We start from the raw sequence: 23208 nt of genomic DNA, 5'->3' as shown, positions 1-23208 counted from the left end.
GGGACCAGGTGAGGAGGGGACAGCCTGTCTCTCATAGATGTAGAGATGTTTATCCGGATTTATTACTCTATTTATTGATTTATTTTACTTGTCTTTATCTATTCGATTTATTTTATTCTGTTAATATGTTTGGTTTTGTTCTCTGTCTCCCCCTTCTAGACTGTGAGCCCACTGTTGGGTAGGGACCGTCTCTCTATGTTGCCAACTTGTCCTTCCCAAGCGCTTAGTACAGTGCTCTGCACACAGTAAGCGCTCAATAAATACGATTGATTGATTGATTGGTCCATGCCCGTTACTGGGTAGAACAGGGAGAGAAAGCCTCCCTCCATGGGCCCAGTGGCTGTGCAAGTCTGTACCTAGTTGTTGTTTGCGGGATCATAAGTCACTAAGGCAGCTTATTGTGGGCTCACCACAATTATTACGTGACTTGCCCAAGGTCCCACAGCAGGCACATGGAATACAGGTCCTGATTCACAGGCCTATGCTCTTTCCACAAGGACACACTGATTTGCAGAAATGGCTAGAAGGAGTTAGCCTGCTACAAGGGACTGCATTTTTGTGGCTAAAGTGTGCAAAAGATTGCCTCTCAAAGACAGTCACATTTATGGACTCGGTCTTCCATTGGCAGGTGAGGCCTTCCCTTATTAAACCCTCTTTCCTCCCACATTGCCTCCCTTTCTCTTCGCCTATGTGCTTGGTTCCTTAATAGTAGTAATAGTATTTATTAATCTGTACCCTTTGAGCCCCCTGTCAGGGTCACACCTGGAGAGTTTCCAGTCCTTTACCAGTCTTGGCTAAGGGAGGGAGAGTCAAGCAGAAGCCTACCCATTCGATTCCTAGCTTGGGCAGTGGCTAGCGAGTGGAAGGCCATCTGCTACAAGTCAAAACTCACCTGTGCTGGGCAGCAGCGGCATAGGAGAAAATCAAGGGTGGAGATTCAAGTTTACTGCGCGGAAGGAGGCAATGCTAAAGCACTTCCGTATTTTGACCAAGAAAACTATATGGATCCACTCCCAGAATGATTGCAGACGGAGGTGGGACGTTCTGGGAGAGATGTGTCTGTGGTGTCACTCTGGATCGGAAACAACTCGATGGCATAAGACAAAACCCTTTGAGCACTTGATAGTCACCCCTCCCTCAGCCCCATGACACTTATTGTTCATACCCGTAATTTATTTATTTTAATGCCTGTCTCCCCCTCTAGACTGATAAGCTCCTGGTGGGCAGGAAACGTGTCTACCAACTCTGTTGTATTCTCCTAAGCCCTTACTACAACTCTCTGCACACACTGACTGATCAATCCTTTCTCTACAGAGGTGGTTTGCTTCTGCACTGCAGGAACTATCTTTGGGAATAATAGGCAAATTCTTGTAACTTCTTGTTTCTCTCAGGCTGTCCCTTTCACTCCACCCTTCGTGAGTGCCTGTGAGCTGCTAAAATTGCTTTGGAAAAAAAGCCCTGGTTGACATATCTCCTTTCCCTGGGGATCTTGAACACAATCATCTTTACAATCACTCTCCCACCCAACGCCGATTCTTGTCTCCGGTCAGCAAGATGGAATTGAAGAGAGGATAAGTAAGGAGATTGGAATCTTCCAATTGAGGGAGTATTCATTCATTCATTCAATCATATTTACTGAGCACTTACTCTGTGCAGAGCACTGTACTTGGGAAGTACAAATCGGCAACATAGAGGGTCCCTACCTAACAACGGGCCCACAGTCTAGAACTTGCCTGTTGTTTGACCTTGGTCATGATACTTCAATTCTCTGTGCCTCAGTTATCTCATTCATTCATTCAATTGTATTTACTGAGTGTTTAGTGTTTGCAAAACACTGTACTAAGCGCTTGGGAGAGTACAGTATAGCAACAGACACATTCCAGCCCGCAACCAGCTCATCTGTAAAGTCGGGATTGAGACTGTGAGCCCTACGTGGGACAGCAACTGTGTCCAACCCGGAGCTTAGTACAGTCCCTGGCACATAGTAAGTGCTTAAATACCATAACTGTTCTCCCCCCAGCACTTAAGTAGAGTGCTCTGCACACGGTAAGTGCTAAATAAATACTCTTGGTTGATTGATTCACTGCAATTGCTTCTCAGTACTGGCCTCTGAGCTAGGAGATTGATGTTGACATCTCCCACTGTAAACAACGGATGAACCTCAGTCCGGTCAAGGGGACTTGAGGGCCCAAACCCTGCGTGAGGGAATAATAATAATAATAATAATGGCATTCATTAAGTACTTACTATGTGCAAAGCACTGTTCTAAGCGCTGGGGAGGTTACAAGGTGATCAGGTTGTTCCACGGGGGGGCTCACAGTCTTAGTCCCCATTTTACAGATGAGGGAACTGAGGCACAGAGAAGTGAAGTGACTTGCCCAAGGTCACACAGCAGAAATGTGGCACAGCCAGGATTCAAACCCATGACCTCTGACTCCAAAGCCCGGGCTCTTTCCACTGAGCCAAGCTGCTTCCAGGGCCCTCCCCTGGCTCTGCCTCCACGCTTCTGCCGCAGCGGGTGAGTAGGTGGGGAGGGCATTTTGAAGGGCACTCGTGAATTTGGTGGACAAAGCCCATTTATTCTCTGATTAAGGTACAGATATTGCAAATAAGCTTGAAAGGCAAACAGCTATTTTTGACCACTGTACAAAGGCAAGATCAAATATATTTTAGCTTGCAACTAGGGGCACATTTGATGGCTGTTCTTTAGGTTATACTTCTTATAATGTCTCTGTTCCACACATGTCATCTTCACAGAGAAAAACTTTTAGTCGGACACGGGTGTGGCATCCACTCAGTTCATTTGCTTTTCCAAAAGCATTAAATATGGAACCCAAGGGGAAAATAAGTTTGGACTAAATAAAATGGTGTTTGTGTGGGGTTTTTTTTATGGTATCTGCTGAGCCCTTACTTTGTGCTAGCCATTTTTCTAAGCCCTGGGATAGATTACAAGGTAATCAGGTTGGACATAGTCCGTGTCCCACGCGGGCTCAGTCTCAATTTCCATTTTACAGATGCGGTAACCGAGGGCCGGAGCAGTGAAGTGACTTGCCCAAGGTCACACAGCAGACAAGAGGCAGCTGGGATTAGAAGCCATGTCCTTCCAAATCCCAGGCCGATGTTCGATCCACTAGGCCACAGAGTTTATCATGACAAGAACTTAAAATAGAGTATTATGTCGGGGTGCTGGGCTTACTTGGACTCTGCCGGGGCACCTCAGTGGTTGGGGGTCACGGGACAGAAGAGCTAGAACTGCAGTCTTATCAGGGGGCTGTGCTGATGCCAGGTTTCCTGGAAGAGTCTCTGAAGCGAGTCCAAAAGTACCAACTGTATCTGACTGGGGCGATTATTTATGGATAGCTGTGCCCTGGTCTGCTTTAAGCCCGGGATGGATTCTTTCTAATGAAAAGTTCACTTCAAAAACTTGGAAGCAACACAGCCTAACGGATAGGGCATGGACCTGGAATTCAGAAGGACCTGGGTTCTAATCCCAGCTCTGCCACTTGTCTGCTCTGTGATCTTGGGCAAGTCACTTCACTTCTTTGGGTCTCAGCTTATCTGTAAATTGGGGATGAAGACCATGAGCCCCACGTGGGACCTGGACAGTGTCCAACCTGATTAATCAATCAATCAATCGTATTTATTGAGCGCTTACTGTGTGCAGAGCACTGTACTAAGCGCTTGGGAGGTACAAGTTGATAAGCTTAGTACTGGCAAGTAGTAAGCGCTTAATAGGTACCATGAAAAAAAAATTCCCAAAACAAAAAACCTGCCAGCCCCAGGGACTCACAGAGTAGTGGTGGAACTTCCCAAGTGCTTAGTACAGTGCTCTGCACACAGTAAGCGCTCAATAAATACGATTGAATGAATGGTCAGCCAGGTGACTCTGGACGTCGGCTGGGGCACGGTGCAGTGCCTGCCTCTTCTTGCCCAAGACCTGCCTTTTGTTTGAAAGCCCTCTCTCCTCAAGTCTGACAGCTGTGAGCCCACTGTTGGGTAGGGACTGTCTTATATACTGCCAACTTGTACTTCCCAAGCGCTTGGTACAGTGCCCTGCACACAGTAAGCGCTCAATAAATACGATTGATTGATTGATTGGTACTCCCCCCGCCTTCAAAGTCCTAATGAAAGCACATCTTCTAGACTGTGAGCCCATTGTTGGGTAGGGACCATCTCTATATGTTGCCAACTTGTACTTCCCAAGCGCTCAGTACAGTGCTCTGCACACAGTAAGCGCTCAATAAATACGATCGAATGAATGAATGAATCTCCTCCAAGAATCCTTCCGTAACTGAGCCCTCTTTTCCTTTTCTTCCGGTCCCTTCTGTGTCACCCTGATCTGCTTCCTTTCCAGACTACGAACCCACTGTTGGGTAGGGATTGCCTCTTATATTAACGTCTGTCTCCCCTCTAGACTGTAAGCTCACTGTGATCAGGGAATATGTCATAGGTCTCATGCATAACCTACATTATATTGTTATATAGTACTCTCCCAAGCACTTTAAGTACAGTGCTCCGCACACAGTAAGCTCTCAATGAATAGGATTGACTGACTGTATTTGTTTTCCGTGTTTTTCCCCCCTTGTGAGTTCCTTTCGACCTGCTCTGAACCACCCCTCCTGCTGCAGCGCTTAATACGGGATATTTAGCGCAACAGCAGATGTGTTCCTGAAAGGATTCATTATTCACCCAACCAACTCTAGTTTCCCAGGGGCCGGTCCTGGTCAGGCCGGGAAAGCTGCTCCAGTAAGGAAAACCCACGGCAGCCCAAATCCGGGATGCCCAGGATCACCATCCCACGTGCGTGTCTCCGAGGACTGTTCTCATTCCTTTCATTTTTCTTCTCTTTAGCTGTTCACATATCAATCGTATTTATTGAGCGCTTATGAATCTTTCTCGGCCCTTTTAGGAATGGTGTTAAGAAAATTGTTTCAGTGTGCAAGTGGTGTGGCTCGTTTTAGTGAGGGATTCCTTGAACCGGCAGGCCCAAAAAGCCTATGTTTCCGGAAAGGCATCTGGGAATGATGAGCAGGGAGGAAGAGGGGAGAGGAGGAAGGGAAAGTTCAGATGTTTTAACCAAGCAGAAAAATAAACAAAGAGTAGAAAGTCATTCCGCAGGCATCAATAACAGCTCAGTGCGGCATTTTCATCTTTTGGTTGCTTTATTTTTTTTTCAGTGTCTCAGGAGTCATATTTCAAAATACTTTTTGCACAGTCCTTTAGGCAAACTACATGCTAAAAATTCATAAATGCACAATTCGACAGGAAACACAAAAATACGTTCGGAATCCAATCAGATGCAGATTTAAAACATTTTACTCGGCGGGGGGACGATGAAAACGCATTTAAAAAAAAAATCAGAACTACAAAAATGAGCACATAAAAGTCTTCCCTTTTGGATTTTTAATAAAATACTGCTCTGTCTGTATAAGATCTAATGAAAAATTCCAGTACTTATAAAATATTTCTATCTATGACAAACCAAACACTCAGTTGTGCTGGGATGAACTAAAATCAAAACAAGAGGAGACTCTCCGGAGGGGTGATGCAACCTGTCCCCTTCGGGTCCGATGAGGGAGATAAACCAAATCCCGGTTCCAGGTAGGGTAAAGTGGGCAGTTGGGAGGGAAGAGCCAACAGCTCTCTAGGCAGTTGCGAAGTAAAAACTGGGGCAGAGGCTCCCTAGGAAGGAGATTTTTCTTTTGGGGAGACGGAAGGTGGGCACGGACACGCTGGCCTCAGATAGACCGAATCCCGGCCCATGACACTGAATTGCAGGCATGATTGCTGGCGATGGATACAGCACTGGAAAAAACAAACACGCGGATTTAAAAAAGTTACCTATTAATGGAGATTTCAAAACAAAGCCAAACCACAGCAGTGGTCTCTGAGGAGCTGGAGTCTCCTCCATGAATTGCACTTTAATGACATGTATGCGCTCCTAGCGCAAGGCATCATTGAGTGAAATGGAATATTTTCAGCGTACTTAACTTCTTAGCCCCACACCCGATGGATCTGGGCCTCCAAACCCAACAGCCCACGGGCCCTAAATGGTGGCCAGTCGTGGATTACTCTGGGATAGTATTGATCCCACGAGTCACCCGGAAGCTGAATTTCTCCCACGCCCTGCTCCCCCTGCGAAGGGGACAAGAGCTCAAACGTCTCAGAGGGCACGCAAAAGGGGCCACCTACTCCCAGAGTACACTCCATAGCCTCATCCCACCCGGCCCCAAATATTGGGGTTTTAGGTGATCCCACAGAAAAGCGTGGACCCACCTCTGGAATTTAGGACCTTCTCCGTCAAGCAGGTAACTCCCCTCACCCGCGTTCCCCCCAATCTATCTCACCCAATGCACAGGCAAGCTTCAACAGCTGGAGGTCCTTCGATTTGGCCTGAAAGCCAAAGATGCAGCGGAAGCATGTTCTTTCAGTTCAACAAGTTTTCAAACCTTCTCTTTTCTTCAAGGAGCTGATTCTCAAAAGTCTTCTTCCAGAGGCTCGCTGGCAAGTAACTGGGTAACGTGGGAAAAACAGACTCCACCCCAAGCAAACCAAAGTTGGGTTCTTTACGAAATGAATGTCGCCCTTGGAAAAGATAAGTTCAAGAAAACGCGGACCCCAGGGAGAAAGCTGTGCACCCGCCATCCAAGCACTGACCAGGAGATGGGACAGGGCTACGCTTTATTCCCAAAGCAGAAGCAGATGACAAAGCAGGCAAGGAGCTCTGCTTTGCGGGAAGGCATTTGGAACTGGCTCGAAGTGTGGCTCCAGACCAAGGGCCTAGAAATACATTACCTTTGCTTGGAAAGGATTCTGTTTAATTGGGAGAAGCAGGCTAGCTCCATTAGGAAGTACCAGGGTACTAGGGCCAAAGAAACCAACACCTGCTCCCAAGAGAACTACCATAAAATGGTTGAAAGAGTCATTTCTTCCCAAGGGAAAATTGGATTTCCAGTCCCAACTGGTCACAATCTCGTCCATACATTGGAACAAAGATTCACCGGGGGATGGGATAGGCAGTGCGGAATTTGTTCCGGGAGGATTACGACTCCAGTCTTTGCAGAGCCTGGCCCGGCAAAAACAGCCCATCCGCAGAGGGCCGACTTGCCGAGAGCCAGGACAGCTGGCAGGTTCCGGGAGGTGGACTCGAGTTCGGAGGCTTCGACTTGCAGCCACGCTCACGGCGGCCCAGGGGATGGGTCCGTTTGCATCTGGAGGCGGGTGAGGAACCGCAGTGTTGAACGGCCTCAACGAGTCCTAGAGGAGGAGCCCAAGAAACTCTTTGGGCTGAGCACTTCTCCCCCTCCGCCGGGCAGCTGATATGGAGAAGAGAGTGACCCCCGGCAAAGCGATTTTTCTGCTGCCCTCCTTGGAGACCAGAAGAGCATTCCAGGCTTGACCCAGTCTGCCTTGGACCAGACAAAGATGAAGGGCTTAAGGATCCCCAACCCCTGGAGCGGGTCTGTCCGGGATGTGGCCCCTCTTTCGCCTGCTCCCCTCGCCCAGGTTGAACCGGGCTGCATCCTGACTGCAGGCCCTAGCGGCTTCCTATTCCCAGTCATCGCGGAGGCTCGACGGGGCGGGATTGGACTGGCATAGAAGTTAGGGATGCAGGCCCAGGGCACCGGCCACACAGAGCCTAACACTTCCAAGGCTTTAGCAGGAAATCCTTTGGTTAGACTGAAAAGCTTTAAGTTAAAACTAACATTCCTTGTAGTAGCCTTTCCTTCGTGAGTGCTGGGGTATTGGAAGGGCACCCTCACAGCCCCAAATCCTCCACCCGAGCCTAAATGGCAACTGTCTGGTCTTCTGTGCTCTGGAGCCTGGATCGATGCGAGTGCCAATTGCCGTCTATCTGGAATGAAGACTTATCCACTTGGAAACAGGGGGTGCTGGATACCGCTGCTTCTGACAGACCTAATTCTTGGATTCCAAAGTGGAAGTCTGGATTTTTATAGTCAAAGAATCAGTGGCCCAACAACTGGAAGCTAAGTGACCCACAGGGTCAGAGAATGGGGAGGGAGGGAATTTGTGAAGGCCACAGCGGGAGTGTGCACACACAAACACACGCGCGATCGGACCCACCTCCCTGCTCAGTGGGCACCAAAAGGTTGCTTAGGGATTGACGCCATGCCCACTGAACAGGAACCTGAGCTTTGTAGTCACACAGCAGAAGAGCTCCAAGTTAACAATGAAGAACTAGAAGGGAAAGAGGCTCAAATCATGCCAGCCTTAGGTCTGTGCCCTCTTGCAATCATACCTGTGGTGAGGAGCCAGGAAAGAAAGTGACCCTGATGGAAACTTTACTTGGGTCATGCTGGTTTTTTTGTATGGTTTTTTTTTTTTCAAAAAAGGTAATTTGATTTTTTTCAAGGGGTGGCACCCAGACAGATACTCCTTTCTAATATGCATAAAAAATGTCTAAATAACCATAATGTAAAACAGATAAAAATTAAAAAATCACTCTCCAGGGCCAGAGGTGAACCAAGGACTGTGATACAGTGGGCTTGGTGCTTCCTTGTAAATTCGGGAGTTGGGAACGCAAGGGAGATAACCAGAGTCAGCCCAGGCGATCGACCTTCGCACGAGAATCCCTGGGAAGGTGAATGGGCAGTCACTGTACCCTGTAGCTATTTCCCTTTGACCATCTTATTAATGATCACTAATGACAGTTCTTCGGCAAGAGCCTATTTCAATCCTTGCCGAAAAATAACCACCTAATATAGTTCTAGGCCAAAAGCGAGATCGATAGTCTGAGACCTGGTAAGTTGCTTTGGTCAAAAACCTGGCTAGAAACCAAACTGTATACAAAACGGGCAACGGCACGATAATCATGTTCTATTTATAATGTACCCTAAAATTCAAATAAATTAAAGCAATTATTTCTACTCCCATAACTTGGTACATTATTTAAAAAGAGATAAAATTTGAAGAACGGTAACAATAAATTGAGACTGTTTAAATCCTCTCCCATAATCTGCCTCAGAGACGTACGAGGATCTAGAACCGAGGCGACTAAGTCCAAAGATCCCCTGCACGGGTCTGACATCCGGGGACGAGACGAACCTGGCCGTCTCCTTGCGTTTAGGTTCGGGTCCTCAGAGTTATTTTACCACACGGTTTTTTGGATTTATCGGTTTAATTCAGCCACAGCCTGAGCGAGGTCTCGGCCCAGGGTTAACCCTGGCGACGTTGTCGATAGAAAGCTCGGGGTGGGGAAGGAACGGGCAGGGGTCCGTGTTCATTCGCAGGGTTTGGGGACTCCGAAGTTGACAGCTAATTTCCTGGGTTTTCTCCTGGAAGAAGAGGTTGGGGTCGCTTTATCCCGGCCCCGTCCCGAGCTGGGAGGGGCTACCTTGTCCGGAAAGGAAGCGGCCGGGGAAGGATTTGGGGGCGACTTTAAGGACGAAGTTGAAGGCCGGTCCTGGGGTGTGGATTTACCGGCGGCGTCAGGAGGGCCGGGCCGCTCGGCTTTGGTCGGGGCGGGCTGAGAAGGGCTGGGGGCCTCCCTGCTCTCCCAGTTCTTCCGATTGGCCGCCCTTTGCTTTGTCACCTGGGAAGCAGGACGGGAGTGTTAACGAAGCGCGAGGCCGGGGAATGCCAGGCCTGAACTGGCCCTAATTAATACCTCCAGAGAACCTGGATTTGCTGAACGTTAGACTGTGAAACTGGGTTGGCGTGCCACCCACTCTGATCGCAAGAAGCTTGTGATTTTCAAACAGAAACATCACAGGCTTTTTCTACTGCAGGGAAAAAAAAAAATCGGGCAGCCTTCCAATAACAAACGCCTTGACTACCATAAATTCCACTTGGCAAATGTCCCCTGGTAAATCGCTATGTAGTTTAACACAGTCCAGGAGCCCTCTACGTAAACAACATCCATATGCCAACTCACCCAAACTGGCCATTTCAGGGCTCTTCTAAGACACTTAACATTTCATAACAATACCACACGCTAACCCCGAGTAAGTTCGTTGCGGGCCGGGAACGTATCCAACTCTGTTGTACTGTACTCTCCGAAGTAAGCATTGAATAAATACCGATGATGATAAATAAATCCATACGCATTCCTCAAAAATGTGACTGCATTGTGGAGCTCAGCTTTCCAGAGATTTTCAAGCAATTCGTTTGGTTCTGTTCCGGAAGCAGCCCCCACGAGAGCTGTACTCGCAATTAAAAATGAAACGAGATCATTCTAGACTGTGAGCCCGCTGCTGGGTAGGGACCGTCTTTATATGTTGCCAACTTGTACTTCCCAAGTGCTTAGCACAGTGCTGTACACACAGTAGGAGCTCAATAAATACGCTCAGTAAATACGATTGAATGAATTCGGTGCCAACACCCTCCTTTGGTTCTTTTCCCTCCATTATTCTTCAAGACTTTCCTGATACCTTTGCACCCCAAATGTGGCTCCCTTCACCCCTGTCCCTCCTGCCCGCCTCCAGGCATCCCGGTATTCCATTTTGTTTTTTTTTTTTTTTGGGTAAAATAAACTGGCATGTCTCCCGTCAAGCCCCATTCCATCGCTGCTGCTGGCACGAGGCGGAGCTAGGAGATGGAAGCAGCATGATGTAATGGATACAGCACCAGCCTGGGAGTCAGAAGATCATGAGTTCTAATCCTGGCGCTGCCACTTCTCTGCTGTGTGACCTTGGGCAAGTCACTTCACTTCTCTGGGCCTCACAGTTCCTTCATTTGTAAAATGGGGATTGAGACTGTAAGCCCCATGAGAGAAAGGGACTGTGTCCAACCCGATTTGCTTGTATTCACCCCAGCGCTTGGTACCGTGCTTGGCACATAGTAAGCACTTACCAAATACCATAATAATAATAACTATTATTATTATTATCATTATTATGGGGCCGCAGCCAGGACCCTGATGGCCAGATGCCCGAGTCCTGGCCCTCAAATCCTTGCTCTAAATAGCAAGGAGCCAGCTCAGCCCAGCTAAGCTTGTCGTTGGCTCTGTCAGCTCCCACTTTCGTGGCAAGCCTCCGTCCCTACCTCCTTCCCTCTGTCTCTCTGCCTCTCCCTCTGTTTCTCTCTCTCTCCCTCCCCTACCTCCCAACTCCGGCAGAATGGCCAGCCCCACCACTACACCACTACTTTCAGCTGCAAGGAGAGAAGAGATGGGAGCCAATGGAGAGCAGCAAAAACGGAAGCAGTTGGGTAAAAGGGAGCCAGTGTCGGGTCCTCACAGTTATTTTACCACACAGTTTTTCGGATTTATCAGTTTAATTCAGCAATTGCCCGAGCGAGGTCTCGGCCCAGGTGACGTTGGTGATGACCCCGGTGACGCTGTCGATAGAAACCTTGAGGCGAGGAGGAAGGGCAGGACCTTAGTCTGGTCATCAAGAGGGACCCAGATGGGACCCCCCTATCACTGGCAGCATGGGGTTTGGGTAGGACACTAGGGACTCGCTGGTTGAAACAATCAGTAAATACTGGGTAGAAGTGGAGGCAGGGCCAGAGAAACCAAAGAGAGAAGGTTATCCATTTCTCTCCACATCAAATAGAAACTCCTGACAAGTGGTCTGCTTTCTCCCCACATACTTACTCCCCTTCCTTTCCCCTATACTCTAGTTTGCCCACCCCATTCCTCTCAAACCAACCTACTTACTGTGTCTCATTCTTATCTTTCCCTTCACATCCAGCACATCAGCATTCTCTCCATGTCCTCCAGGAAGCCTTCTCTGATTAATTTCCCCATCCTTCCCCCAACCAGTGCCTCTTGACTACTTGGGTATTCACATGCCCCCCACCCCTCACAGCCAGAGCACGTGTTCAAATCTCTGTACTCTGCTGCTTCCTCTTACATGCAATTTATTCAGGTGTCTGTTTCCCCAGCTTGACTGTACGCTCCTTGAGGGCAGGAACCATGTCTGCCAATTCTGTACTCTCCCAAGGGCTTAGTATTGCATTGTACACAGCAGGCGCTCACGGCAGGGCCCGAGTTGGGAATCTACAGGGGACAGGGAAGCTGCCTGGAGCAGGGAAGGATGGGCCTCAAAGATCTTGAGTTACATTAGTCGTCGGTGCATTACGTGTCACGTATTGTAGGGTGGAGGTAAGCCGGAGTTCACTGGTATTTGTAATAATAATAAAAACGGTATTTACCGAGAGCTTACTCTGTGCCAAAGTACCATCCTGGGGGCTGGGGTAAATAACGAGAATGGACATAGTCCCGGTTCAACGTGACGCTCCCAATCTAAGAGGTAGGGAGAGCAGGTACCTCATTCTCATTTTACAGATGAAGAGGCTGAGGCCCTGAAAAGCTGAGTGACTTGTCTGTGATCACACAGCAAGAGCGGGGATTAAAACCTGGGTTCTCTGTCTCCCACTCCAGGTTCTTTCCACTAGCCTGCGCTGATACGTTCCTCCCTACACTCCATCCCCCACCTCCCCACTCCTAACGGATTAGCTGCCCACACGCCCGGGAGACAGGAGGTCGATTTGACCCAACGTGTGTTTGGAGGCTTGTGCCCACCGGCTTCTAGAGCAGGGGTAACAGAAACCGAGCTCCTTTCCCCACTTACCTGCAGAGGGATGAACTGATTATGCGGGCCCACGGGCCCGGCTCCTGCGAGTGACCCGCTCCCGGGATAGGCTGCCCGGTGATACGCTTTTCCAGGAACTGGCCCCGGAGCTCCCCACGGCACCGAACTGAAGATGTGCGGCGAGGGCGGCAGAAGGTTAGCTGCAAAAGTCACGGAAAGAAGGCGTTATTTTTTGGTGCAAGACAGAATGGCGTAAAGCCCTCCGAACCCAGGACCCATCTCCTTCCCGGGGCAAGAGTAAAGCCACGTCTACTTTTAGCCTACTTTTCGCCCTACCGGCTTGAGACGCTCTGGCCCGGAAGCCAGCCGACGGCATCGACTCAGTTCTGGGAATGACTTTAGTCAACGGGTACTTTCGATGGGAAAAGTGGTACCACGCTCGCTGTCCTGTGTCGCCACCCGTCTAGATTCCCCACCCCCTCAGAAGGGGTCTTCGCCAGAGAGGATGCAGTAATTACACGGCTGTGAGGTTAACTGCCCCTGGGGCAAAGCTAGGGCACAAAATAAGCTTCAGGATCTCACCTGCCCCAAAGGCTATGTTGCTTCCATAGTGGTCCCAGCCTACAAAAAAACCAAGAGAGCTCCGGTCTGGAAATCATACATCTCTCACGGAAACAGATCCTAGACTACTTATAAGTTACATTCTAACACTCACCTTTACGGAAACAAAACTCATTTTTCTGGGTCCTTCGCTCAGTTTCGTTCCTATATTTATTGCATTATTAAGTACTCTGGAACAGAAGTCACACCCAGTCTTGGAAAGAAGAGTCGAGGACTATTAATAGTAATAATGTGAGCCCGCTGTTGGGTAGGGACCGTCTCTACATGTTGCCGATTTGTACTTCTCAAGTGCTTAGTACAGTGCTCTGCACACAGTAAGCGCTCAATAAATACGATTGAATGAATGAATAAATAAATAATGGTGACTGTAGCATTTGTCAAGTGCTTGCTTTGTGCCAAGCAAGCACTGAACTCAGAGCTGGGGTAGATACAAATAATCAGGTTGGACAGAATCCCTTTCACACACGGCGTTCACAGTCTAAGCGGTAGGGAGAACATTCATTCATTCAATCGTATTTATTGACTGCTTACTGTATGCAGAGCACTGTACTAAGCATTTGGAAGAACATGCATTAAATCCCCATTTTACAGGAGAGAAAATTGAGGCGCAGAGAAATTAAGTGGTTTGCCTAAAGTCACAAAGCAGGCCTGTGATGGAGCTGGGAGCAGAACCCAGTTCCCTTGCCTTCTAGGTCTGTGCTCTTTCCACTATGCCAAGCTGCTTCTCACACATATACGACAGCATCAGTTCTCCAAATGCAGAATACTGTTAGTCCGGTATTTTTTAAACTGTGTCTTTAAAGTACACAAAAACCCCCAGGCAGAATTTTGCCCTCATGCTATACACTATGTGTCCTTCTGGATATTGCATCTTAGAAAGGACAGAATATAGCTGGAGTAGGGAAGAAACTCAAGGGGATGGAGAAACAAAATCTGGGCTGAAGGGGGACACGACTGAAGTTTCCAGAACCATGGAGGTGTGGAAAGGATGAACAAGAAACTGTTGTCCCCCAAATCCTACCCAACCAAGTTGAAAGGGCACCCTCTGAAGCTGGGGGGTGGTAGCTCTAAGACAAACAAAAGGAAGTACTTCACCCCAGCAGGAATTTAAGCACATGGACTTCATTCCCTATGGAAGATGGGCAGCTCAAAATATCAGTACAATTAAGAGAGTTTGAATACATGCATGGACAAGTGGCCTGTAATGGACACTGGGGGGGGGGGGGGGGGAATTTAGGAGTACATCTGGGTCAGTGCCCAGAAGAACCACACTCCGTCCATCATTCTGGGGCCTCAGAAGACGGCCACCTGGGCTGGGCATTATTTGTGCATCAAAAAATACTGTCAACTTTTTCTTCGCAAGTTTCAAAAGAGACATCAAACCCTGAAAAGAGTCTCTAGCATATTCTCACCCAGAACTGATTATCCTGTATCTATCCTGGTGCTTAGTACGGTGCCCGGCACACAGTACCAAATATCATTAAATACCACTGGAAAAAAAGGACATGTAACTTGTTTGCCAATACAACTCAGAGGCCTCCCCGATTATGCCCTCATTGGCCCATATTCTCTCCCTCTTGCATCATTTATGCATTTCGATCTGGATCCTTTCAGTACCTGAAGTTCATCCTACCTTCAGCTCCAAAACACTTACGAACAGCTCCATAATTTCTTTTTACTAATGTCTTTCTCTCCCTCTAGACTGTAAGCTGCTTGTGGGCAGGGACCATGTCTCTCAACTCTGTTATAGTGTACTCTCCCAAGCATTCAGTAGAGTGTTCTGCACATAGTGAGTGCTCACTGAATACCACTGATTGACTGAGCTGGATTTAACCCTTAATGTTTGGGGGCACTTACTTAAGGGCTGTTGTTCTGCTCCTGGGAGCTTCTAGGGCTCCAATCAATTTCCTACATAAAGGGCAAGAAGCTGCTCTAGGAAAGTTTTCAGTAGGTCCAGGGCAGCCACTCCACTTGAAAAGGGAGGCAATCAGCTACTCTGGCCTCATGTAAGGCTTTTCTGCATTTGGTGGAATGGTGATGAATTGCAGGGTCCTGTCCAACCACCCTCAAAATAGCCTGTGGGACCAGTTTCCACTGGGAGGTTGGTGGTGGTGGCCCAGCAAACAGGTAAGGGGAAGTGCTGGGGAGGCTGTCCTGATTTCTCCTCAACTGTGGCTGGCCTGGTCACATTTGCATTATTTCCTGGATCTACCTGTGTCACGAACTGTGTCAGTTTGTTGCCACTGCAAATACAACACAATCCACCAAACCAAGAGCACTGTGGCAGAGATGGCTGAGGAAGTACAAACAGATGGACGAGAGCAGTGTGAAAGGGAGAGATGTAAGTGTGTACATGCAGGTATGTACACACAAAACACACACATTTACGTGATCCCTGACCTCCCCATTCATCCCTCTCTCTTCCTTTCTTTGTTTCTCTGTCTCTCTGTCTTTTCCTCCTGGCTTTCGGCCTCACCCTCTTGGAGGTCTCTCCCAGCCCCCAATCCCACTTTGAGCTTTCCCAAAATTCAATCACTGTAACTCATTTAGATATCGTTCCACAGAGTATCCCAATTCAGTCCCATGAGCAAGCACTGAAATGTGTATATTACTCCACTGAACTGGCACTGCACAGGTGCCAAGAGGATAATTCCCTCCTGTTTTTTTCAGTCTAAATATTTGTTTACATCCTTATAGGGGAAACCACAAAGAGGGCTTATTGTGATGAGAAAGTTGAGATAATAAAAATAATAATAATAATAATGGTATCTGTATTTGTGTCAAGCACCGTTCTAAGCGCTGGGGTAGATACAAGGTAATCAGGTTGTCCCACGTGGGGCTCACAGCCTTAATCCCCATTTTACAGATGAGGTAGCTGAGGCACAGAGAAATTAAGCGACTTGCCCAAAGTCACACAGCTGACAAGTGACGGAACTGGGATCAGAACCCACGACCTATGACTCCCAAGGCCGGGCTCTTTCCATTCGGCCAGGCTGCTTCGCAGCAGGAAAACTACTGAATACTTAATTTACTTGGGTGATGGATGATAAATCACCTCATACCATGCCAATACAACCAACACAGTCCATTTTTGGAAAATTTAAGGACTTACCGTGAGTTTGGGGAAAGACTGGAGGAATGGTTCCATGCGGTACAGCAGGTGGGTAAGTTGGAAACATCGGCGGAGGAAAGGCAAAATTCACTCCTAAAGGGTTCTAAGACAGTGTTACAAAAAACATGCTATGAAAGAGCCTGCGGTTAGAAGAACCGCGCTTGCTGTTCTTGCCAATTATGGGGACTCGTGGGCTTGGGTTCAAATCCTAAGGTTGACAGTGGCAATGAATTTTTCCTTACTGCAAACACTGGGTCGATGCCCCTACCCTCACCCCCTAGAAGGGACCCTGGTGAGAGCCAGCAGTGCCTGGGCATGGCAGGGCCCCGAAGGTATCTGCGGTTGCAGCGTTCGCCTCCCTGCTGACTGGGACCGGGCAGCTGGCTTGGGCCACAGAGGGCCCGCTCTCTCCACAGTGGACAAGTCTAACGAGGAGGGTGCGGCTGCTCTTACCAACTGCTGGAGAGCAAAGCACGCTGCTCTCTCCTTGGCTTCATTTTCCGAATGACACTGCGGCCCGTTGATGAGCAAGCCGTTGGGCAGTTTGACCTGGCAGATGGTCATCGTCTGGGAAAAAGAAGAGCGCACTCAGGTGACTTATCCTACCCAGCACTGCTTGGGCGATAAAAAAAACCTGCCATTCGGCTTCTCTGCCTGGTTTGGCACAGCGTCCCCAAAGATTTCAGACTGGCACTACTAACAAGCATGGCCTGGCCTCCTGCTCCTGGAGCCACTTGGAAATTTTCCCAGGGGCAATGGGGAAACAGATGAGAGATCCAAGTTGCCATGGAGGTAAGTAAGGAAGCCGAAGATGGGTGTAACCTTAGAGGAATTTGTTAAGTGCTTTTTATGTGCCAGGCACTGTACTAAGCACGGGGGTGGATACAAGCAGTCCCTGTCCCGCATGGGGCTCAGTCTTAATCCCCATGTTACAGATGCGGTAACTGAGGCCCAGAGGAGTAAAGTGACTTGTCCAAGGCAACAGAGAGGCCAAGTGGTGGAGCGGGAACCCATGACCTTCTGACTCTCGGGCCTGTGCTCTATCCACTCCGCCACGCTAATTCCCCCAGGGTCCCCCGATATAGGCTAATCATCATCAAGCAAAAGAGAAACTGAGCATGCTGTATCCAGAGCACTGGGTCAGATTCTTGGAGCTCCATGAACCATGAGAATAATAATAATAATGGCATTTGTTAAGCGCTTACTATGTGCAAAGCACTGTTCTAAGCGCAGGGGAGTTTACAAGGTGATCAGGTTGTCCCACTGGGGGGCTCACAGTCTTCATCCCCATTTTACAGATGAGGTAACTGAGGCCCAGAGAAGTGAAGTGACTTGCCTAGCTGACAATTGGTGGAGCCGGGGTTTGAACCCATGACCTCTGACTCCAAAGACCACGCTCTTTCCATTGAACCTAATGATGGGTTATAGAGCGAGGGAGAGGGAGGGAGGAGGGGTAGGGATGGCTGGACACGGCTGCCTATCCAGTTCATGGCATCGAGGTAACCCCCGATTGGAAATACTCGGCTCAGGTCTCGGAAGGTGGGGAGGCAAGGCAGGAGAGAACGTCCCTCATTCATTCAATCATATTTACTGAGCGTTTACCGCGTGCGGAGCACTGTACTAAGCCCTTGGGAGAGTACAACATAACAATAAACAGCAACATGCCCTGCCCACGGGTGCAACGTGCCCAGCGCCGGTGAAAAGACGTTTGTGAAAGGGCAGACCCGGGCGGGCGCACAGAAGTGCAGCTCGCTACCTGAGACGTTCTGAGGAAGGAGAAGTCGGGCTGTGGCATTCCCATGCGGGAACAGAGGCGAGAGAGTTCGACCACAGGGGTAGACATGGCAGCCTGCTGCTGGCTGACGACGGGGCGGCCCAACGCATCCACAGCTGGAGGGTGGTGATGGCCTCCGGAACCATGAGGCTTGGGCATGTGAGCGGCTACGAGAGAAATGGTAAAATCAAGAGCCTGTGTGAATGACTGCTATGGAAACGAAAAGACACCAAACGACACCAGTTGGGAGCGACCGTTTATCGGATGAGGCTTCCTCGGAAAGGCAAAGGCCGAGACTAAGAGATGGGCAGTTGAACTGAAGGAAACTGAGATTCACAGAAAGCAGGAGGGAGACTGCTAGTGCATTTTAATGATAATAATAATGATAATAATTTTTGGTATTTGTTAAGCGCTTACTATGTGCCAAGCACTGTTCTAAGTGCTGGGGGAGATACAAGGTAAAGAGGCTGTCCCACCTGGGGCTCGCAGCCTTAATCCCCATTTTGAAGATGAGGGAACTGAGGCAGAGAGAAGTTAAGTGATTTGCCCAAAGTCACACAGCTGATAAGTGGCAGAGGCGGCATTAGAACCCACGACCTCTGACTCCCAAGCCTGCGCTCTTTCCACTGAGCCATGCTGCTTCTCTAAAGTACTGTCCCCAGACGGGTCTCATGTGGGTGCTGATTTTTCATTAGTGATGATGACTGGGAGCTCATTATTTTGAGGTGAGGCCCGAGCTTGGTTCGCATAAGGCTTACTAAATATGAACACCACCACCATTCTTACTATCATTATCCGTCTAGTTTCACAATGAAAAGCTACCAAGGACCCAGCTTAGTAGCAGGCAGGAGGCCTAGTGGACTGAGCACGGGCCTGAGACCTAAAACGACTAGCACACATATATCGAGAGCTAGAGAAGAGTACCTCTCTCATTACTCAATCGGTGAAAATGTATTCATTCTAGTCCACATCTCACACCCAACCACAGAACAAGCCCACTTTCATTATTATTTCATTACATTATTTTAAGATGACTAAACGACACCCACCGCCACAACATACCTAACTTCTTGGTTTGCTTGGGCTGGGGAGGTCCATGTGAATGCCTTCTGCCCGAAGAAGGAAGTTCACCGGCTCCCGGCTTCGCTTCATTCCTGCTCTCTCCGGTGTCAGAGCCATCGATTTTCAGGATTTCTTTCAGCATCTGTGTTCCTTTCTGTTCAGGGAAAGATATCAAATGTGCCGCAATCAAGTCACGTTGCTTGATTGCTAAAAACCCTTTTGCTCTACAAAAAAATCACACTCTTGAGAGAGTAGGGTACCCTGATTGCACGAACATTAGAGTGATCATGTCAGCGGAAAGAAATAACGATGGCCGGGCCCTAATCCACCCCGGAAGAGGTCACGGGCTGTTAGTTCACGGGGCAGTTCAAATACAGACCATAGCGAAGGACTGGGGAGACAGGTGTTCCTCACTCTGGGCTTGCTCTTCCCTGCGGGGCGACTGCACTTCGCCGCCCGTCGAGACTTTCAAGGACCCGAGGTAGTTTTCAAGTCCAGTGTCGGCCTATGAGAACAACACGGTTTCTGAGATGGTGAGAGAGATCAATCAAAATCCATCAACCAACTGTATTTACAAGAATGACATGTTTTGTTATTTAACCGTTTAAGAGAACAACGTAGTTCCCGTGACCAGTCAAATTTATTGAGCGCTTACTGTGTGCAGAGAACTGTGTTCAGCGCTTGGGAGAGTACAATATAACAGACACAATCATTGCTCACAGCAAGCTCACAGTCTAGAGGAGGAGACAGACTTTAATATAAATAAATTAAACTATGGATATATACATAAGTGCTGTGGGGCTGGTGGAGTGTGAATAAAGAGAGCAAAGCACGGTGACGCAGAAAGGAGTGGGAGAAAAGGAAAAGAGGGCATGTGCCCCACCCCCCTCCAGTTATCGCTCCATCTCCCTCCTACCCTTCCTTTCCAAACTCCTAGAACGAGTCGTCTACACTCGCTGCTGCAAATTCCTCAACTCCAACTCTCTCCTGGACCTCCTCCAATCTGGCTTCCGCTCCCTACACTCCACTGAAAAAGCTCTCAAAGGTCACCAATGACCTCCTTCTTGCCAAATCCAATGGCCCCTACTCTATCCTAATCCTCCTTGATCTCTCAGCTGCTTTCGACACTGTGGACCACCCCCTTCTCCTCAACACGCTATCCAACCTTGGCTTCAGGGACTCTGTCCTCTTCTCGCTCTCCTATCATCTCTCTGGCTGTTCATTCTCAGTCTCCTTCATGGGCTCCTCCTCCCCTCCCCTCCCCTAACTGTAGGGGTTCCTCAAGGATCAGTTCTTGGTCCCCTTCAGTCCTTCACCTATACTCACTCCTTGGAGAACTCATTCGCTCCCAAGGCTTCAACTATCATCTCTATGCAGATGACACCCAAATCTACATCTCCTCCCCTGTTCTTTCTCCCTCCCTCCAGGCTTGTATCTCCTCCTGCCTTAAGGACATCTCCACCTGGATGTCCGCCCACCACCTAAAACTCAACACGTCTAAGTCTGAGCTCCTTATCTTCCTCCCAAACTCTGTCCTCTCCCTGACTTTCCCATCACTGTGGATGGAACCACCATCCTTTCCGTCTCACAAGCCCGCAACCTTGGTGTCATCCTTGACTCTGCTCTCTCATTCACCCCACATCCAATTCGTCACCAAAACCTGCTGGTCTCACCTTCACATCGCCAAGATCCACCCTTTCACCTCCATCCAAACCATTACCTTGTTGGTACTTGGTACAATCACTCATCATATCCTGACTGGATTACTGCATCAGCATCCTTTCTGATCTCCCAACCCCCTGTATTTCCCTGCTTCAGTCTATACTTCACTCTGCTGCCTGGATTATATTTCTACAGAAACACTCTGGGCACAACACCCCGCTCCTCAAAAATCTCCAGTGGTTGCCAATCAACCATCACATCAAGCAAAAACTCCTCACTATTGGCTTCAAAGCTCTCCACCACCTTGCCCCCTCCTACCTCACCTCCCTTCTTTCCTTCTACAGCCCAGCCCACACACTCAGTTCCTCTTTGGCTAACCTCCTCACTGTGCCTTGTTCTCACCTGTCCCGCCACTGACCCCTGGCCCACGTCCTACCTCCGGCCTGGAATGCCCTCCCTCCTCACATATGCCAAACTAGCACACCTCTCCCCTTCATAGCCCTACTGAAAGATCACCTCCTCCAGGAGGCCTTCCCAGACTGAGCCCCCCTTTTCCTCTGCTCCTCCTCCCCTCCCCATCACTCTTACTCCCACCCTCTTCTCTACCACCCTTCCTGCCCCACAACACTTCTTATTATTTATTATTCTATTTATTTTATTAATGATGTGCATATATCTAGAATTCTACTTATCTATTTTGATGCTATTGATGCCTGTCTACCTGTTTTGTTGTCTTTCTGCCCCTTCCAGACAGTGAGCCCTTTTTTGGGTAGGGATTGTCCCTATCTGTTGCCAAATTGTTCTTTCCAAACACTTAGTACAGTGCTCTGCACAGTAAGTGCTCAATAAATATGACTGAATGAATGAATAATGCTTTGATGGTGGGGAGAATGATGATGGGTGAGAAAGAAGGACCAGCCTTTCAATTTCAACTTCCATAAACTGAAGGGAACAACAGTTCAAATCTATGGGGATGTGGGGTCAGGGGTGTTGTGAATCAGAAGGTCCCAGTGACCCACAACTCTCATACCCCGTACAACCCAGAAAAAATGAATTTATGACAAAGGGGAGAATTACGCTCAGGGATTCTTTGTCACAAATAGCAATTCTGCTGAACATTTCTTACCTTTCCATGCATTTTTGGATCATCAGACACAGCCTTTTGAATTTCAGAAGTACCTGGGCTCTCGTTCCGTTTTAACAGTTTAACGTTATATTTAGGAGCTCCTCCAAAAGTCTATACAGATGAAAAAATAAGAGGAATTTAACACTGGCCTAAATCATATCTATGCTATCATTATTATTATTATTATCTAAATGGAATCTCTAAGTCTTGTTCAGGGGAAGTTTGCCCCTTTGTCAGAAGCAGAATGAAAAGGGAAACGGGTTTAAAAATGGTGGCATTTACATTGAAAGAGAAGCTTACATTCCCTGCACAAGGTTCTTAACGTTACCTGCTTATTCAATATCTTATGTGAGTGACCTTCATTTTTTGCAACTTTACAGTCTTCTTTGTCTAGAAAGAAACAATAATAATTAAGGTTATGATGTGCAACAACAAGGAAACGACTTGGATGACATGTAGAGAACAATGCTACCCGGGAGGGAAAAACTGCAACTTCTTTGTGAGGATCTCATCATAGGCTCAGGGGGACACTGAGACTTTGCAACTCCATCCTTTGCCTTCATGTTTGGCTATCCTTATTTTTCACCCGTTGAACTTTTTACTATAGACAACACAAGGATTCTGGAAATGATTTTTAGCATGGGAAAATAAACAGGCTTCTTAAGATTGACTGCCAGCGGACTGATGACTCACTGTCCCCCTCAACTCCCTTTCTGTGGAATCTTTGGCCCTTTATCACCCACATCAATTCATTCATTCAATCGTATTTATTGACTGCTTACTGTGTGCAGAGCAATGTACTAAGTGATTGGAAAGTACTATTTGGCAACAAACAGAGACAATCCCTAGCCAAAAACAGGCTCACAGTCTTCCGGTTCCCCAACTGGGAGAGGAGGCAATGGCATCACCTCAGGCCTCGACGCCCCCACCGTGGCCCCCATTAATACACGCAAATTCATGAAGCGTTCCCCAGTTTTCTGATGAGCTCAGTACAGTGCTTCAAGCGCTTAGTACAGTGCTCTGCATGCAGTAAGCGCTCAATCAATACGATTGATTGATTGATTGAGCTTGCCCATCTGCCAAGCTAGCTTTTAGACTGTGAGCCCACTGTTGGGTAGGGACTGTCTCTATATGTTGCCAATTTGTACTTCCCAAGCGCTTAGTACAGTGCTCTGCACATAGTAAGCGTTCAATAAATACGATTGATGATCTGCCAAGCTAGCTCTCTTCCTCCAGGAGGCCTTCCAACACTGAGAAACGTTAGTATGTTTGGTTTTGTTGTCTGTCTCCCCCTTTTAGACTGTGAGCCCACTGTTGGGTAGGGACTTTCTTTATATGTTGCCAACTTGGACTT

At 48.3% G+C, this 23208-nt stretch overlaps 1 protein-coding gene across 7 annotated transcripts in view; it reads right to left on the bottom strand.

Moving 5' to 3' along the window:
* Positions 1-5143: 5143 nt before the first annotated feature.
* The window catches only part of XRN1 (5'-3' exoribonuclease 1), a 121318-nt gene continuing 103253 nt past the window's right edge, over positions 5144-23208 (bottom strand). For 4 of the 7 annotated variants that reach the window (XM_038751112.1, XM_038751128.1, XM_038751137.1 and 1 more), the window contains 10 exons: positions 22183-22244; positions 21855-21965; positions 19446-19571; positions 19067-19220; positions 17987-18171; positions 16684-16797; positions 16231-16333; positions 13080-13118; positions 12537-12697; positions 5144-9553 (listed from right to left, as the gene is read on the bottom strand). In XM_038751112.1, the coding sequence (XP_038607040.1) occupies positions 9242-9553; positions 12537-12697; positions 13080-13118; positions 16231-16333; positions 16684-16797; positions 17987-18171; positions 19067-19220; positions 19446-19571; positions 21855-21965; positions 22183-22244 (1367 nt within the window). In that variant the 3' untranslated portion in view covers positions 5144-9241. Of the gene's footprint in view, positions 10162-11078; positions 11313-12536; positions 12698-13079; positions 13119-16230; positions 16334-16683; positions 16798-17986; positions 18172-19066; positions 19221-19445; positions 19572-21854; positions 21966-22182; positions 22245-23208 lie in introns of those variants that run through there. The other 3 variants (XM_038751149.1, XM_038751158.1, XM_038751120.1) reach the window with 3 other exon arrangements.

This window comes from Tachyglossus aculeatus, chromosome 1, assembly GCF_015852505.1.
Source record: "Tachyglossus aculeatus isolate mTacAcu1 chromosome 1, mTacAcu1.pri, whole genome shotgun sequence".
Taxonomy (NCBI): Eukaryota; Metazoa; Chordata; class Mammalia; order Monotremata; family Tachyglossidae; genus Tachyglossus; species Tachyglossus aculeatus.
Note: the sequence above shows the minus strand (reverse complement) of the source record. Positions and strands in the feature narration are given on the sequence as shown.